This window comes from Ictidomys tridecemlineatus, chromosome 8 (assembly GCF_052094955.1).
Source record: "Ictidomys tridecemlineatus isolate mIctTri1 chromosome 8, mIctTri1.hap1, whole genome shotgun sequence".
Taxonomy (NCBI): Eukaryota; Metazoa; Chordata; class Mammalia; order Rodentia; family Sciuridae; genus Ictidomys; species Ictidomys tridecemlineatus.
In genome coordinates, this window is record NC_135484.1 from 155086481 (window position 1) to 155104074 (window position 17594).

A 17594-nucleotide genomic window follows, 5' to 3' on the forward strand; every position below is an offset into this window, starting at 1 on the left:
ATGCATTAAGAATTGCATATATTTTCATGCAGAATGCCTACTGGGCTCCCTCTGGTGTTGGCTATGATCATATTTGACTTTACAGGATCTTATGTGTGACCACATTTCAAGTTAATAAGGAATTTGCTCTTTGTCGAGAGACAGTTTAAAAAGTTCAACTGCATTGTTATATTATCCCAATTTTACAAATATTCTATTATGGATCTAACATAACTTAAGTTTTATAATGCTAGAACATTCTAGTCTCTGATGAAAAAAAATGAAAGTTAGCATCATAATGTGAAGAGCTGCTCTGTACAGCTAGGCACATCTTCACTGGAATTACACCGAATCCCCTGAGGGCAACATAAAGCAGAAATCCTCTCCACGCTTTCCCAGGGTCTTCTGATACAGCCATCTGGAAGAGCAGTTTTATGATATACAAAACAGTCATAAATCTTGCATCATTTTTGGCCGAATCGTCCTGCATCTAGGAGTGGCTTAGGCCAGCACTTCAGAAGGACACACAATCTGTACACATATGCTCATTGTGGCACTGAAATACTGTGAGCAGCCTGGCTAGTGCACAGTGGCAGCATGGCACGCTCAGCTTCATTGTGACACCGCCCTCTAGTGTGGAGTGAATCAGGGGGACACTGGAGTCAGACCTTCTGGGCTGAAATGCACGACTCCAACGCTGTGACCACAGTGAGTTGATCATCCTCATCTGTAAAACAGGCGTCATGATGGCACCTGCCTGTGTGAGTCCATTCTGCATGACTATGATGAAACAGCCAAGGCTATGACTTTGTGAAGTAAAGAGGTTTGTCTGGGTTCATGGTTCTAGAGGTCCAAGGCTGAGGGGTCACAGATGCTGATTGTCTTCTTGCTGGTGGGGTCTGAGGTGGTGTGGGCATCACATGGCAAGAGTCAGGGACCACATCAGGATGTCTCTGCTGGTCACTATTCCTCTTTTTATGAAGCCACAGATATTTAATCATGAGGGTCCACCCTGAAGACCTTATCTGATCACAATCATCTCCCCAAAGTCCCTTTCTAAACAGTAGTCAGGTTGAGTATTCACCCATTACTTCCCAATGGGGATTACATTTCCACACACAATTCCTTGGGTACACATTTTAACTATACCCCAATCATAGCACTACCCATGGGGTTATTTTGAAGATTATGCAAAATAAAGTGCAGTATATACTTAGAACAGTATGTGATACAAAGTAATTGCTCAACAAATGTCTTTTGATGGACTATTATATAATTATTGAAAATAATAATTATAAAATGGATGCAATCAGAAAAAACATCTAATGATATTATGTTATAAAACAAACCAAAATGTTGAAATAAAAAAGGCTCTTTATGCATAAAGGCTGGTGTCAAACATACACAAATAAAAGTAAACCCGTAAAGATGATAGTCATTAACAGTTTTCCCTGTGAATTTTATATATTGCTATTGTATTTATAAAATACTAAAAAGTAAGAAATTGGAACCAGAATAAAAACATACTTATTAATGAGTTTGGCCAGCTATTGATTGCTGTCTTCTCTTTTAGGCACTGGGACAGGCTACACAATTAAGACACTATGAAAATCTTCATAGTTTACCAAAAGAGACGGGCATAAAAATCAACAACTTCCGTGGAATATGTGAGATGCTCTAAGTGGTTCTTTAGGGTGCAGCTAGGTCACCAAGTAGGGACTTCTAAATGACCCCAAGATGGGGGGAAATGGTCAAGGAAATCTCCACAGATGATGTATGAACATAATCTTGGGTGACCTAAAGAAACGAATGAACTGAAGATACATTCCAGGGGATGATTTGACAGTGAAAGACACAGGTGAATTAAACCAAATGGGTTCAAGGAGCCCCAAGTAGGTGGGTAGGTTGACACCTCGGGGAAAGAGCCCAGGGGCTGGATCAGACAGCAAGAGAAGTTTTGCAGGCGGAGCTTTGCCCTGAAGGCTAGTGGTAACAGCTCAGAGATGTTAAGGAGAGGACTGGGGAACCGAGGCGGGGGTAGCAGTAGACCTGAGGATGAAGGGCTGTGGGTGAGAAGCCTGGGCTGTGTGAGGACAGGGCCCCTTCTGATTTGTTCAGCCCCAACCCTCCAACACCAGGAGTAAGTACTAGGGAATGCTGCAGGAGAGGGAGATCGCTATCTTGTCGGCCTTTGTTTCAGCATTATTTATTTATCACAGTGGGATTTGACTTCCCTGCAACTTAGCATGTTCTGTGTTCTTTGAGCTTCCGGAACAAATCACCTTCTTCTGAGCTTGGAGTGGAGGAAGCAGACTCACAAGTCTCCCTGGGACAGGTAAGCACGTGGATGGCAGTCACCCAGGGAAATGACATGGAGTGAAATAAGCATTATCACGCGAGTAGACAGGAGTTGCCCCTCAGAACAGGAAAACATTTTGGCCAAAACATATCAGAAAAATTAGAATAAATGGTGCTATGAATAAGAAAATTTTAAGTTAGGAAGTAGTAAAAAGGCCGTCTAAGCTAAAGACAGGGAAAAAAGACACCACAGACTGGCAGTTGGTACTTGGAACAGTTTTAGAGTAGTTGAGGCAAAGATGTGATGTAAATTTAAATAACTGAGAAAGTGTATTCCAGTCTCTGAGCAGTTATGCCGGTAGGTATCTTCACTAGGTTTAGGAATGAATCTTGTGATGAATCTCATTCCAATTTGAAGATTATTTTGCAGGTGACCAGCACCCCATCAAGATAGGTTCCTGTTCAGAAGGTGTGAGCCAGCTGGGAAGTAAAAAGTCTGAAATGATCAGTAAGAAATACAGACAGACAGAAATTAGACAAAAAAGGGGAGTAATGATGGGCCTCCAGTCCTGACAGGAGCAGGAACTGAACAACTGAAAATGGCCCAGATTCTAGATTTAAGGAGAAGTAGTACCTCAAAGGCAGGGGTAAGGTTTCAGTGGGAGGAGTCTTGGTTGGTGCTGGTTTCTCTGTGTGGCAGGGGTCTTGCAAAAAACAGGTTGATTGGCATTTTGGAAAGCTACACCTATCTCCCAGAGGCTGTGTGGCTCCAACAGGTCACTCCATCTGTATGCTGTGATGAACTTGTGATGGAGCTAGGTAGAAGCCACATGAACCCCATGTGCTCAAACAGCAAGGTTGCTGCTGGGAGTTCCCAATATCAGGCTTTCCTGCCTAATGGTTTCAACATCATTTTAGTTCATGTACAGTTCACAGATGGCTTCCTGCACATCCCTCCTTTTTATTTTTTAAATGCAAATGAGAAACAATTACTTCGAGTTTCTGGATCCTTATTCTGATATAAAAAGAATTAATAGTAAACATCATTCCAATCATATATCATGCAGAATGTTCAATATATTTCCAGGATTAAAGCCAATTAATCCATGAAGTATTTTATCAGCTGGGGATGCAGAGTTCATGAGATTGATCCTGATTTTCTGAATATCCTGTGTGTTATGATGTATCTCCATAAGGTTGAAGCTATTATTATCATTATGCCAAAGTCCATTAGATGACTTTTAATTTTTTCCAAATGCCATTGGGAAGGATGATATTTGGCTGCAGTAACACCGACATACTTAAGTCAGCATGGCATTTAAACCTTTGTCTAAATTTGAGGGTGGGAGACTCACTATGGACATTTGTAATGGAAATTTGTAATTTAATTTCAATCTTTTTATTAATATCTACCTGATTATACAGGGCTTTGGAAGTATTTTTAGCCAAATTGTTAAATAAAATAAGCTTAGTTAGATTATATTTCCACAGTGGAAAGCTAACACACACCGAGTTGTTTTTCTCAGGTATTTGTCACAGCAACGAACAGCTGACTAACACAGAAAAATGGAACCGGGATTGGGACTGTTGCTGTAACTTATGTCTGACCATGTAGTTCAGCATCCTGTGGAGCTCACTTGTTGGAGAAATTTGGAAAAGTTTGGAGATGCAGGCTAGAAAAGTCTTAGAATGTTTAAAGTGGAGCTGAATGGGCAATTCTGTTGTGAACCCAGAAGAGCAGAATGCTGATAGGAATGCAAACAGCAAAGGCCTAAGGTCTCAGTTGGGAACGAAGATTCTCGTTTGAATCTGACTACAGGCCGTATGTGTTGCATTCTGGCAAAAAGTTACATTTTGTCCATCTTCTGAGACTTTGTGTGAGGCGACATTTCAAGGTGATGAACTAGTCAATCTGGCAGAGAAAATTTCAAGGCAATGCAGCATTCAGGCCGTGGCATGGGCATTGTGGGCAGCTTTTAGCCAGGTTTACAATGAGAACTGGAAGTAAGCAATAGATCAGAAAGATTTGAAAATTTGCAGGTTCTCCAGAAAAGCGTGTGCTTTGCAGCCAAGAAAGGTGTGGTTGCTGAAGGGATTAGTGCCACTGAAGAGAAGCTAAGTATTTTGCACCAAGACAATGGGAATGATGTCTTAAGGTCATTTGAGAAATTTGCTAGATCCCACTCATCTCAGGCTCAAGGATGTAACAGTGTGAACTCTTTTGAGAAACTTTGTTTTAACAAGAGAAGGCTGGCAGGTCTTGCTCTCACAGGGCTGTATAGGAAGTTTTTTCCAGGATTTTTTTCACCATGCTTAGTCATTCAGGCACTCAGAGGCCACTGCAGCCGTGGTCCAGGATAGCATGGTTACTACTCCTGCTGGCAGCAGACCTTGCCCTGTCCATGTGGTGTTCATTTTGCAGGTATGAAGAATGCAAGAGTTACAAGGTCATAGAGGCACCCAGTGATATTTCAAAGAAAGACCCAAGAAGTCAGAAAATGTGCACCAGGACCGAAATCCCTTCAAGCAACCCTAAGAAGGTGATGAGAAAAGCTGTAAGAGTGAAGCCAAATCTCTAATAGAGCCTAGAAAGTTGGAGATGACAGGAACATGGGACATCTGCAGAGAAAATGTGCAGTCAGGGAGCAAAGCCAGCCTAAGAGGAAGCCCATACAGTTCACGACTGACAAGGCCACAGAAGTGGAGCTGCCCATGCCCTTCAGAGGTTCCGTTTGCCACCACGTGCCCAGCGTAACAGAGGGAACTGCAGGACTCAGTGTTGACTCTGGTGGGTTTTATTCTTGTTTTGATCTTATTTCTCCTTTCTATGACCCCATTTATCCCTTTTGGGATGGGAATGCTTACCCTTCGCCATTGTATGTTGGAAGTATATAGCTTACTTTTGGGCTTTCATAGAGTCGCATAGTTTAGAGTTTTTCTTGAGTCCCAGAGGAGACTTGGGGCTTGGATTTTTTTTTTTTTTTTTTGAGAAATGATGGAACCATCAAACTTTGGGGACTATTGAAGATGGTTACATTTTTTTTTTCAACATGAGATGGACATAAGTCTTTGCAGATCAGGGGGAGAATGTTATAAATTTGGATATAAAGTACCCTCAAAGACTAATGTGTGAAAGGCTTGGGTCCCCCATGCAGTAAAGGAGAGGTGGGACTTTTGAGACGTGGTTGAATCATGATGACTCTTATCTCATTAGATTAATTCACGGATAGCTGACTGGATGTCTGGCAGACAGTGAAAACCGTAGGTGAGATCCAGTTGCAGGAACTGGGAGGTCACTGAGAGCATGCCCTAGAAAGGCATTGTGTGTGCCCAGCCTCTCCCTCAAGCCCCTAAACTTCATGATAGGCATGAGGCCAGCAGCTTCTTGTGTCAGACCCTCTGCCATGGTGACCTACCTTCTCACAGGCCCAAAGGAATGGAGCCAGCTGACCAGGGACTGAAGCCTCGGCAAGCTTGGGCCAGATGAATCCTTCTTCCTGTGAGCTGTTTCTTAGTTATTTGTCACAGTGGTGAAAAAGTGACACTCCTCTTCCAGCGACTTTGAAATGTATATCATTACAAACTAAACTGTTTACCTTCACTTGTGCATCTTATTTATCTCTACTCATTACTAATCTTTTACTTTACATTCTAATTCACCATGACATTCCTTTTCTTCTTTCATTATTTCCTGCTTTTCACTGGATTTGTTGAGATTTTTATTACTCAATTTTTTCTACATTAATTTTAACACTGAATATCATAAAATTTATATACCCAAATCAACATATCCTAATCAGCATGCCTACCCTTCTAGAAACGATTCAAATATATTAGAATTCTTTATTTTGAAATAGCCTTTCATCTAAAATTGCTATCTAGTTTTTTGTTGTTTGTTCACTGATTCTTAAAAATACTGTTGTTTTTTGCTCACTGATTTTAATGCCATCACAAATACATTATTCTTTACAGATAGTATATTTATATTTTTACCTCTTTATAGTATTCTTTTATCTCAACCTTCTGAATCAATCTATTTCAATATACATCCTTCAGTAGTAATTCTTTCAGGATGCATCTGAGAAGTAAGTCTTTGTCCAAAAATGGCTGCTCATACTAAAAATAGTTTATCTGGACATATAATTTTAAATTGAGAATTATTGTTGCCTCAGTACTTTGAAGATGTTATTCCATTGTCCTGTGATTTCCATGGTTACTACTCCATGGTTTGTGGAGAAGGCAAAACTTTACCTCTATCTTCTTAAAATTTTCCATTGGTACTGTGAATTAACTGACATGATAGATCAACAGGAAGGAAGCTTACAGATTTCACATGGTATGAGAGTCATCATAAGAAAATGAAGATCCAAAGACACACAGTTCAGCACTTGGATAGATCATAACAGCCAATTGTGAAATGTGATAAGCGTTTGACAACTTTCTTCTCAATTTCTTGTCCATAGTGCATAAACAGATCAACTATTGTGCCTTTTTATCAGTAAAACTGTCGAATTATCCCACATTTCTTAATTAAAAAAAAAAAACAACTGACAGGCCTTATCTTCTGGCCCCTAAAACTGGCAGTAGTATTTCACTATTAACATATAATGGCTTATTTTGATTCATCTTGTATCTTCATCCTATTGTGTGAAGCCCAGGTATCAAATATTGGGACGCTCCTTTAGTCATGCACATGAACCAGTTCCATAGGTTAACTTGCTTCACCTTTACCATATTGAAAAATAATCCTTTTCTAGAATGTACTTAAGCCATAGGACCTGTCAGACCGCTGTAATGTAGGACTGCCCAGTTAGTCCAGAAGTAACGAGTCTACTTCTAATTCAATCAGTAATATATACGCATTAAATCACGTAGACAAAGTTGAATCGCTTTTGCTCCCTACCTGGGAAACGACTGTCAACGTGAAAGGAAAAACTGACCTTTGTAGCCACTAAATTTACTGTTAAAATTAGTACATATCTCAAAAATTAACAGCTGCTAAAGCTGATCGACTTCATTTTGTAATGTGTTTTCACCATTTTTGAATACTGGTGCTTAAAAGTGTAATTACACGACTTCAGAAAGTTGTAACTTGTGCACAGCCCTCTTATGAAATTGTGGGTGGCCCTGAAAAGAGCCTTTTATGTAACTTCTCCAGGATTTACGTCATTTGGAATTTTTTTTCAGTTGGAGATTATTTGCTTGGAATCTTGTGGTGACGATTTTCAGTCTTCTTGGGCAGCAGTACGGCCTGGATGTTAGGCAGGACACCGCCCTGCGCGATGGTTACGCCACCCAGCAACTTATTAAGTTCCTCATCGTTGCGGATGGCCAGCTGCAGGTGGCGCGGGATGATGCGCGTCTTCTTGTTGTCGCGGGCCGCGTTGCCAGCCAGCTCCAGGATCTCGGCCGTCAGGTACTCGAGCACCGCCGCCAGGTAGACGGGCGCGCCGGCCCCGACCCGCTCGGCATAGTTGCCCTTGCGCAGAAGGCGGTGGATTCGGCCTACGGGAAACTGCAGGCCCGCTCTACAGGAGCGAGTCCTTGCCTTAGCGCGCGCCTTGCCGCCCTGCTTGCCACGTCCAGACATCTCCGCAGAAAGGGTCTGCTGCAAACGGAGAATTTGCCCCAAACCCGGTCTATTTATAGTCTAATCGCAGGTTGTCCTCGCCACCTGATTGGCTATGACTGCAGAGCCAATCAGAAAGTCTTACTGGAGACACTTCATTTGCATACTCGCCACTGCTGTCGTCCAATCAGATAGTGTTTGCCCTTACGTCATTCCAGCCTTGTGCCTATAAATACCACTCTTCCCAGCCTCAAGTGGCGTTTTCTTTTTGGCTTCTCCTGGGAGCCGTCGTGTTTGAGCTGTTAACGTTGTAAAGCTACTTACCAGCCATGCCGGAGTTGTCTTGTAAAGGTACTACGATATCCAAGAAGGGCTTCAAGAAAGCTGTCACGAAGACTCAGAAGAAGGAGGGAAAGAAGCGCAAAAGATGCCGCAAAGAGAGTTATTCCATTTACATCTACAAGGTGCTGAAGCAGGTGCACCCTGACACAGGCATCTCCTCGAAGGCCATGAGCATCATGAATTCCTTCGTCACTGACATATTTGAACGGATAGCTGGCGAGGCGTCGCGCCTGGCGCACTACAACAAGCGCTCGACCATCACGTCCCGGGAGATCCAGACCGCGGTGCGCCTGCTGCTGCCTGGGGAGCTGGCCAAGCACGCCGTGTCGGAGGGCACCAAGGCGGTCACCAAATACACCAGTTCCAAGTAAATTTATTTCGTAAGCTTGCCTCCAACCCAAAGGCTCTTTTAAGAGCCACCTAAATTTTCTAAAGAAAGAGCTGTATGCTTCTCTATCAGCTGTAATTCTTGGCATTTGGCACTTGTAGGTTGGTTTTGTGTACTCCTGTTCACTAAACATTGTTCAGTGGTCCGAAGTTTCCTTTTAGCACATGAATCTAGAAGCTTTTCAAAGGCAGTTGTCCTCTATGGTTTTTTGGTAGTCAACATGTAGATTCCATGTTAGGCTTTGGTAGTTCTTAGCTAGTACACATTCCCAATCAAAACATAAAAATCTGAATAGATTTTATGGCCTTGGTCAATTTGTTTGGTTGGTCAATTTGGTAATTAAGTCTAGTTATCCTCCAGGCATTGGGACTCTGCAGCCTAAAGCTCAGGTTTCTTGTCTAGATGTCCTTTATTAAGATGCCTCAAGTTTCGTTGACTTTGAAATATGGAGGTTTGCCATTCCTCTAGGGCACTTCATTCTGGAATAATATCTGAACTACTATTAGTTGGCAGTTAATTTTAACTGAATTTTCTCTTCATCCCTAATAGAAGTTATGGTATGATCTCAGTATTTGTTTTGGTAGAGCTAATAAAAATGGTGTTTTTATGTCCTGTGTTACTAGATCACTACTCTTAAAAAGCAGATAAAGTGATGAGACATTGAATTCAACTCTTAAAAAGGTATTAACTGGAAACAATACAATTTTTAAATTGTTATATTCTGGAAACTTGCTTGTTGGAACTCTCAATTTGATGATGTTTTTCTTTCATTTAAAAATACTTAGACTATGCATATGATTTTTTTTTACATGAAAAAGCTTTAGTTTCATTTGATAGTATATCTGAATGTACAGGAAAAAAATGCAAAATAAAATGCCCTGTTCTGTGCAAAGCTAGGTTCCTGCAGAGCCTTCTTTGACTAGGAATCCTCCAAGGTGGCAGACAGGGTTCTATGCCAGTATAGCTCCAGCTGCCCCATCACACTCTGAGAAACAGCAGATACTACCCCCAAATCCCTGTCAACTTTGTGACCACTCCTAACAGGCTACTCTAATTATCCAAGGATGGTTTTTAGGATTATTTGGGCAAAATAATCTAGGAAAAGCATCTCTTCAGAGGAAACCTGGCATAGCTTTTATCTCCAATATATTTTGGCTACAAGTAAGAGGAAATGCCAGTTGATTTGGCTGAGGCAATAAATACACTACACAGGACACCAAGTCAGAGAAGTTTCCCCCAGAAGGATGATGGAAGCCCTGCTCCAGCCTTGCATTCTTGCCTCTGCCCTTTTCCACAACTGGACTTGACTATGATGCTGGTCTGCAAGTACTCATGTAAATAAGACAAAGTAAAGGCAGGGAGAGATTGTTTCACTGGGTGTCCAACCGAAAGCAAAGAGCCTTCCCAGAGGACACCTTCTAGGTCCATTCACTCAGTCCAGTGCCAGGTGCTGCCAGAGCCATCTGCCTGCCTCTAGGGTACCATGTAATGGGGAAGCAATCATTTACCTTCATATAAATTTGGCATTTTAAAAACTTAAGTGAAGTTCTAAGTATTTTTTTATTATTACAAATAAGGCATTTCCCTATTAATATCTTGTAATGCTTTGTTTTATATGAAAGATTGCTTTCTGTGCATTAGTAAATCCTACTATGTCACTGAAATAACATTTCATATTAGTTTTCTAGTAGATGTTGCATTTTACATGTTTGCAATATTATCTGAAAATAGTAAACATTTTATTGCCTCCTTTTAATTAGTTAAATTTCTAATTTCTTTCTCTTGTCTGATTTTAGTGGCTTGCACCTTTACAACAACATGAAATAGTGACAAGCACACATTCTTGCCAAAGATTCTTCTGCCATCATTCTGATTAAATATATGTTGTATTGAGGAAGAATCATTCTGTCTGATTTATTGAGTTTTATATCAAGAATGGATGTTCAGTTTTGCTAAATGCCTTTTCAGTATCTCTGGAAATGATCATAGATTTTCATTTTTAGGTATATGATGGTGAGTTATTTTAATACACTTCCTAAATTGAGTTATCCTTGCATTCCTGCTAAAAACCTCTGCTTGCTTAGACATCATATTTAATACATTTAATGTTATGCCGAATGTTTGCAATGTATTATTCATAATTTATATTTCACCACTGTAACAGAGGTATTCTCTATTTTTCTTTTTTTGTGAGCAATATATTCAGTTTTTGCAGTAAAATTTTATTCCATTTATAAAATTAATATGGAAGATTGTTGTCTTATTTATACTTTGGAGTTGTTTGAACAGTATTGGAATTCTCTTTTCTTAAAAACTTTGGTAAAATTCCATTTTGAATGAATTGGTATTCGATGCCCTTCTTTTGTGTGTGAGAGTTCTTAGTTTTTTTTTTTAATATTTTTTTAGTTGTAGATGGATACAATATCTTTATTTATTTATTTTTATGTGGTGCTGAGGATTGAACCTAGTGCCTCATGCATGTGAGACATGCGTTCTACCACTGAGCTACAACTCCAGCCCATTTTTTTGTTGTTGTTTGTTTTGTTTTGTCTTTATTCTGATTTGTTATATATAACAGGAGAATGCATTAAAATTTATATTACACTTATAGAACACAATTTTTCATATCTCTGGTTGCATACAAAGAATAGTCACACCATTCGTGTCTTCATACCTGTACTTAGGGTAATGATGTCCATCTCATTCCACCATCTTTTCTACCCCTATGCCTCCTCCTTTCCTTTCCTCCCCTTTTCCCTGTCTAGAGTTCATCTAATCCTCCCATGCTCCCCCCACATTCTCCATTATGAATCTGACTTCTTTTATCAGAGAAAACATTCAGCATTTGGTTTTTTGGGATTGGCTAACTTAGCATTATATGAAATTATTGTTTCAATATGCTAACAATATGGAATAAACTTTGATAGATTAGTTTTTTTTCAGAAAAATCATCTAAAAATAGTCCCTTAGACATAAGCAAATTCTTCACTATTGATTGTTGTCACCACTGTGTTTTCTGTAGCACAACTCTTGCATTATCTTATTTTGTATGTGCTTTCTCATTTACACAAACCACACTATGTAACGATTCACCTTTTATTTTATTTATTTTATTTGTTATTTATTTATTGGTACTGGGGATTGAACCCAGGGATGCTTTACCACTGAGTCTCATCCCCAGCCTCTTTTAGTTTTTTTATTTTGAAACAGGGTCTTACTAAGATGCTGAGGCTGGCCTTGAGCTTGAGATTCTACTGCCTCATCCTCCTGAGTGTCTGGGATTATGTGCCATGATGCCTGGTTCCTTTATTTCATTTAAAAAATGTATTTCTTGTAGCTTTGCATTTATTAAGTTTTACTTTTTTATTTTCTCATAACTATTGTTTTTACTTTTCTCACTATTTATTCTTTCTGCTTTGCTGGTTCATTTTTCTTTTTTATTTCCCTAACTTCTTAAGTATATGCTTACTTTACAGAGGCAGTCCTTACACTGCATGGTGTTGATAGAAATGAATCTCAGTTACCAGTGTTTAGCTCAATAACACCAGTTGCTAAACAACCCAGTTCAAATTTCATTTATTATGATTTTCAATAGTAATCACATAAACTAGAAACTTCACTGCTAGCTCTTCAATCCCATACACAAATAGCATACAAATCATGATTGGTGACAATTGTGTCACCACTTTTAAAGTTTGTCAGTGATTTATGTTGTTTGGTTTATGCAAAGACAGGAAGCATGTTATTTGGGGATTTGCTCTAGAAGCAGGAACAATTGTGGCTTTATTTACCTATCTGTAGACTGTGATTTTTGCATTGTCACTTCAAAGAACATAATTGGTACCAATCAGCTGAGGGCTGGGAAAAGTGCCTATTTAGAAGTATGAAGTCTGAAATCGCCACAAAATCACTATAATGCCTTTGAACTCAGAAAAAAGAGAAATATCACCCTCTAAGGGAAACTTCTTGGTCTCATCTTACATGAGACCATCAGTTATACCGGACAAGGGAAACCCCAAGAAGAGGGACCAGAGGGGACCAACCACCTTAATCAAATCTTCATTGTCCCACTGTGAAGGTAGTGCTGCTGGCCCTTCAGTGTGGAGTTACTTGTAGAAAACTGACTGCAGTGGGGGGCTTCCCTTTTCCAAAAAGGTTTTTAAAAATTGTGTTTCCTTTTCCGCCATTCTTTAAACATTTGCTCATTGAATGTTATATGTGTGTGTGTAAAAAAAAATATAAAGGAGTTCCTTAGTATCATGGGGTTTACTTTCTTGTATAGTGAAAGGTAGACTTTATCAAATGTAAAAAGGCATTTATGGATGAAGGAAATATGACACAGAAAATTTAGAGCAGAATTCTTTATATTAGGAGACCAAGGAAGGCTTTGCATTTTCTGTAATTTACTCTAAAATATGAGATGAGATCACACTGAAATGTGAGATGAGATCACACTGAAATTTGGAGAAAGTCCTAAATCCAATGATGGGTATCTTTACCCATCAAAGGAGAACACTTGACACAAAGATACCAAGAAGATAGTGAGTGGGGCGTGGCAAACAGAAATTGTAGAATGTAACAATAAGCCACAGGAAGCTAAGGATCCCCAGTCCCCACCAGAGTGAGGAAGGAAGCATGGCAAAGGGTCTTCCTGGACAGTCTCCAGCTGAAACAAACTCTGTTGACATTTTTTTTTTTTTAACTTTTGGCTTTTATAACAGTGAAAGAATATATTTCAATTGTTTTAAGCTACAAATTTGTGTTTATTGTGCACTTGGAATGTGCTAATCTCAGCTGAGATGTGCCTTAACTATAAAATAGAAGATTTCAAAGACTTAATTTAAAAAATTAAATTATAATTTTTATCTTGATTACATGTTGAAATTATAACTTTTGGAATGTAACAAACTATTTGATTAAAATTAATTACATCTGTTTCTTTTTTGCTACTTTTTGGCTACTGGAAAGTTTAAAGTTATATATGTGGCCAGTATTTCTGGTTTGCTTTATATTTCTATTGGACCTTTTGAAATGAAAAATATACACTCAGTTTAAAGTGTTAAGAAACTGAGGACTGGACACAGAATGTGGCTCAGTGGTAGAGCACTTGCCTTGCATGTATGAAGCACTAGGTTCAATTCTCAGCACCACATATAAATGAATGAATGAATAAAATAAAAGTCCATCAACAACTAAAAAATTTGAAAATCATGTATCTAACAAAGGACATGTATCCAATATATAAATACTCAACAATAATAAAGTAACCACACAGTTAAGTGCAAAGGATTCAGAAGGATATCTTAACAAATAAGAATGTCAAAAGAAGCTCAACATCATTTTTTTAAATTAAGGAAATAAAAACAATGAGATACATTTGTACACCTAACAGAATGATGAAAATCTGTAACACATTTAAAAATTGCAACAAAGATATGATGCAAGAAGGACCCACATTCCTTGCTAGGGGGAATGTAGAAGGGTGCAGCAACTTTGGAAGACAATTTGGCAGTTTCTCACACAGCTATACATTGACCATATGACCCAGAAATCATGTCTTTAGTGTTTACCTAGCTAACTTGTAAACACATTCTCAAAATTCTGCATATAAATAAAAATAACTTATAGTAGCTAAAAGATCTCTTCAATAACTAAATGGAGGGCTAGGGTTGTAAGTCTGTAGAGTGCTTGTCTGGCAAGCCTGAGGCCCTGGTTTCGATCCCCAGCAATGGGGGTGAGGGGCTGGGGGGTTGTGAATTGAAAAACAAAATATAGTATTTTTAATCAATAAAAATAAGCAATTACTTATCATATCAGTGAATTATAAATCCATGTTGCTTATTGAAAGAAACAGAATAAAAAATTACATTTCAATTCTTGAAGTGACATGGATGTGACAGGTATGCAGATGTATTGTTTGTCAGGGTTTTATTGTGGCACCTGGGCACTTGATTATAGATGATGCTCCTCTTTTATACAATGTGAATTCAGATACTCCATCGTCACCTCCTTGATGGTTACTCCAGTACTCCTGCTGGAGCTGTTTCTCAGGGCACTTTTTTCTATGAATATATTGTACATTTAACATCAACTAAGGTTTACAAAAATGGTGGAAAAACACAGTCTGAATTTCAAGAGGCAATAAAACATTTAATCAAATTGAAGATTCCAGCTACACTCCGGTTTTCTGGAAGTACTAATATTTTGATCCTTCCTTTTTAAGGTAGTCCATTTCAGTGTGTGTTATCTTTTTCCCCCTTAATGCTCATCTGCTCTGGGAGGAGGATCTAGATCATGATGACACAGTGGATCTTGCAGCCAAGTCCTGACCTGAATATTGGGCATTTTAATTTCTTGTAAACCTTAAACAGTGACCCCCCCCATAAATTCTAAATAATGCCAAATATAGGGCATTCAGTTAATACAGTTTCTCCTGTTTACCAGTTGACCGTGGTTGACCGAATTGTTGAGTTCAGATACAAATTACTTGCAATGACAAGATGTTCACATTCCTACGTCAACCTCTTTTCAAACAGAGCTGAGTCCGGACTTCAGCGAAGCTCTCAGAGGACATCATCAGACCAAGAGACACCCGGGCTTTGGGCCTCAAGAGCCAGCAGCCCAACCCAAGGAGAAAGAAAACCAGCCTCGAGGCTCGCATGCCCAACTTGCGGAAAGCCCACAGCTCCAGGCTCTCCCGGCTCAGAAGATTGGCACAGCGGGACAACCTAGAAAAAGGAGCTGTTGGCCCATGGGGCCCACCTGTAGCAACACCCAAGGTGGAACTGGGGTTGTATTTGGAGGCCTTCTCTACATCGCTTTCCTTGGAGTTTCAATGAAACCATGGCGCAAAGCTCAGAGCGTACTGCTAGGTGAACCACTGAGACTAGTCACATTACATTAGGTGTAAACGTGAGCTTGTCCAACCCAGCAAGCATACTTCCTGCCTGCCACACAGGCCCCCCAAACCCGGTAAGTGATCAGCGTGCAGCCCATTAGAAACTGTAGGTGGCTCTGAAAAGAGCCTTTAGATTGTGGCGTTCATCTGGCAGCTGGTCAAGCTCGCTTGGCGCTGGTGTACTTGGTGGCGACCTTGGTGTCCTCGGGCCCCGAGTGCTTAGCCAGCTCAGGAGGCAGCAGCAGGCGCATGGCCGTCTGGATCTCCCGGGACGTGATGGTCGAGCGCTTGTTGCAGTGCGCCAGGCGCGAGGCCTCGCCCGCGATGCGCTCGAAGATGTCCTTGACGAACGTATTCACGGAGCCCCCTGCCTCAGAAGAGACACCTGCATCTGAGTGACCCTGCTTCGGCACCTCGTAGTTGTAACCAGCACTCTTGGTGACACCTCTTGCGCTTTCCCCACCGCCCTCCTTCTTCTGACTTCTAGAAGCAGCTTTCCTACAGCCCTTCTTAGAAGTGGCGGCGCTCCTCGAAGCAAGCCCCGGCATTGCCAGAGCTCGGTGGCAAAGCACATTGGAAGAGAGCAGCACCCACTTGTGAGAGTGGTATTTATAGGCACAGAGCTCAAATGGCCTCCTCCGTATCTGCCGTGTGATTGGATATTGCCATGTATGTAAATAAGGAGACCCCTTTCAGTTCTCTGATTGGTTAAACATCAGGCGGCAGTCAGAACCCGCACAAGCCACCCCGGGACTATAAATAGGCTGGGAGCCTGTCTTAACGGAAGCCGTTTCTGTTATAACAGATTGCTCCTGAGTTTTGCGGTGGTGCGGAATGCAGGTGACTGGCCGGCCGTGTTCTCCATGATCCGGTTGGCCCTGTGGTGGGTTTGCTGGCCCTCACAAGTGAAGCTCTGCTGGAGGCATGGACGCACAGGTGCACCTGACAGCCAGACCCTGGAGCTGTCCTGCAACGTGGTGTGAAAGGATGCTGAGCCCAAGGGGAGGATGGGGCGACCATGTATAATTCTGGGGGTGTCCTGCCCAACCTTGGAATTGGGCTGCTGTCCACATGTTTGGCAGCTGCCACAACGAAGTTCAGTGTGGTTTAACACCACAAGCTGCCAAGCTGGCAGGCCCGGGGAGTGACAGGAACACCCAGAAGGAAAATAAACTCAAAGTTTGAACCGACATACATCTCAATTTCCCAGTCATAATTTCAGTCTAACTCTATCCCTTTCTTTTTCTCCTATTATCTCTCTTCCTCCCTCCCTTTGGTACTAGGGATGGGACCCAGAGCTTCCCACATGCAAGGGAAGCACTGTATCACTGAGCCACACCCAGACCTTTGTGTGTTGAGATATAATTTGACTAAATTATGCACTGGCTAAATTGCTGAGAGTGGCTTTGAACTTGAGACTCTCCTGTCTCAGCCACTGGAATCACAGACATGTTCCAATGTTCTCAGTTGGGATTTTTAGCATTGAGTGGCTAATAGTCCTGAGTAATTGTTAAAGAAAGCTGTTCTATCACTTTAGTATTGAAATGGCATGAGGATTTTGAAATATAACCTACATTCCAAGTAATAAACCAAAAGGGATAGAGTTGGTTAGACTGAATGATTCGATTCTGGTAGTAATACCTTAATCTACCCCAAAGTCCTCAGACAATATTTCACATTTTCACTTTTTTCTTAGGACCTGGGTAGGTTGGCACAACCATGTCCTGTCCTATTGCTGGGCTGACTTCATTCCTTAAGTAGTCACAGAAAAAGTTCCACCCACAATGGGAAGTCCACTTTGGACTCCACAGAGCACTACACACAACATCTCCAGGTGCCCCAGCCACAGAGACAAGTTCTTCGAAGTTTTAATTTGTAATAGTTGTAGTTAATTGGACATATTGTTGGTGAGTCAGATGTTACTGTTCTTTCTAATCCTATCCTAAACCGAGGTATTTACCAGAAATTGAGTGAGATGTATGTCGGTTCAGACTTTGAGTTTATTTTCCTTCTGGGTGTTCCTGTCACTCCCCGGGCCTGCCAGCTTGGCAGCTTGTGGTGTTAAACCACACTGAACTTCGTTGTGGCAGCTGCCAAACATGTGGACAGCAGCCCAATTC

General features: G+C 40.8%; 3 protein-coding genes across 4 annotated transcripts; 1 reads left to right on the forward strand and 2 right to left on the reverse strand.

Moving 5' to 3' along the window:
• Positions 1–123: 123 nt before the first annotated feature.
• LOC101970778 (histone H2B type 1-A) lies at positions 124–13513 on the forward strand. 2 transcript variants are annotated; one of them, XM_078020639.1, is made up of 5 exons: positions 124–2314; positions 4700–5065; positions 7465–8555; positions 9200–9257; positions 10373–13513. In XM_078020639.1, the coding sequence occupies exons 3-4, from the start codon at positions 8176–8178 to the stop codon at positions 9222–9224; spliced, it is 405 nt and encodes a 134-aa protein (XP_077876765.1). In that variant the 5' UTR covers positions 124–2314; positions 4700–5065; positions 7465–8175; the 3' UTR covers positions 9225–9257; positions 10373–13513. The 2 variants fall into 2 exon arrangements, with proteins under 2 accessions (XP_077876765.1, XP_005337089.2); XM_005337032.4 differs by lacking the exon at positions 9200–9257.
• On the reverse strand, positions 7438–7867 carry LOC101970492 (histone H2A type 1-A). Its single transcript, XM_005337031.4, has one exon. It carries the CDS (start codon positions 7865–7867, stop codon positions 7472–7474), a length of 396 nt encoding a protein of 131 aa, XP_005337088.1. The 3' UTR covers positions 7438–7471.
• A 2031-nt stretch (positions 13514–15544) lies between the features above and the next one.
• On the reverse strand, positions 15545–16022 carry LOC101970966 (histone H2B type 1-N). The gene has a single exon (XM_005337091.2). It carries the CDS (start codon positions 16020–16022, stop codon positions 15633–15635), a length of 390 nt encoding a protein of 129 aa, XP_005337148.2. The 3' UTR covers positions 15545–15632.
• Positions 16023–17594: the final 1572 nt, after the last annotated feature.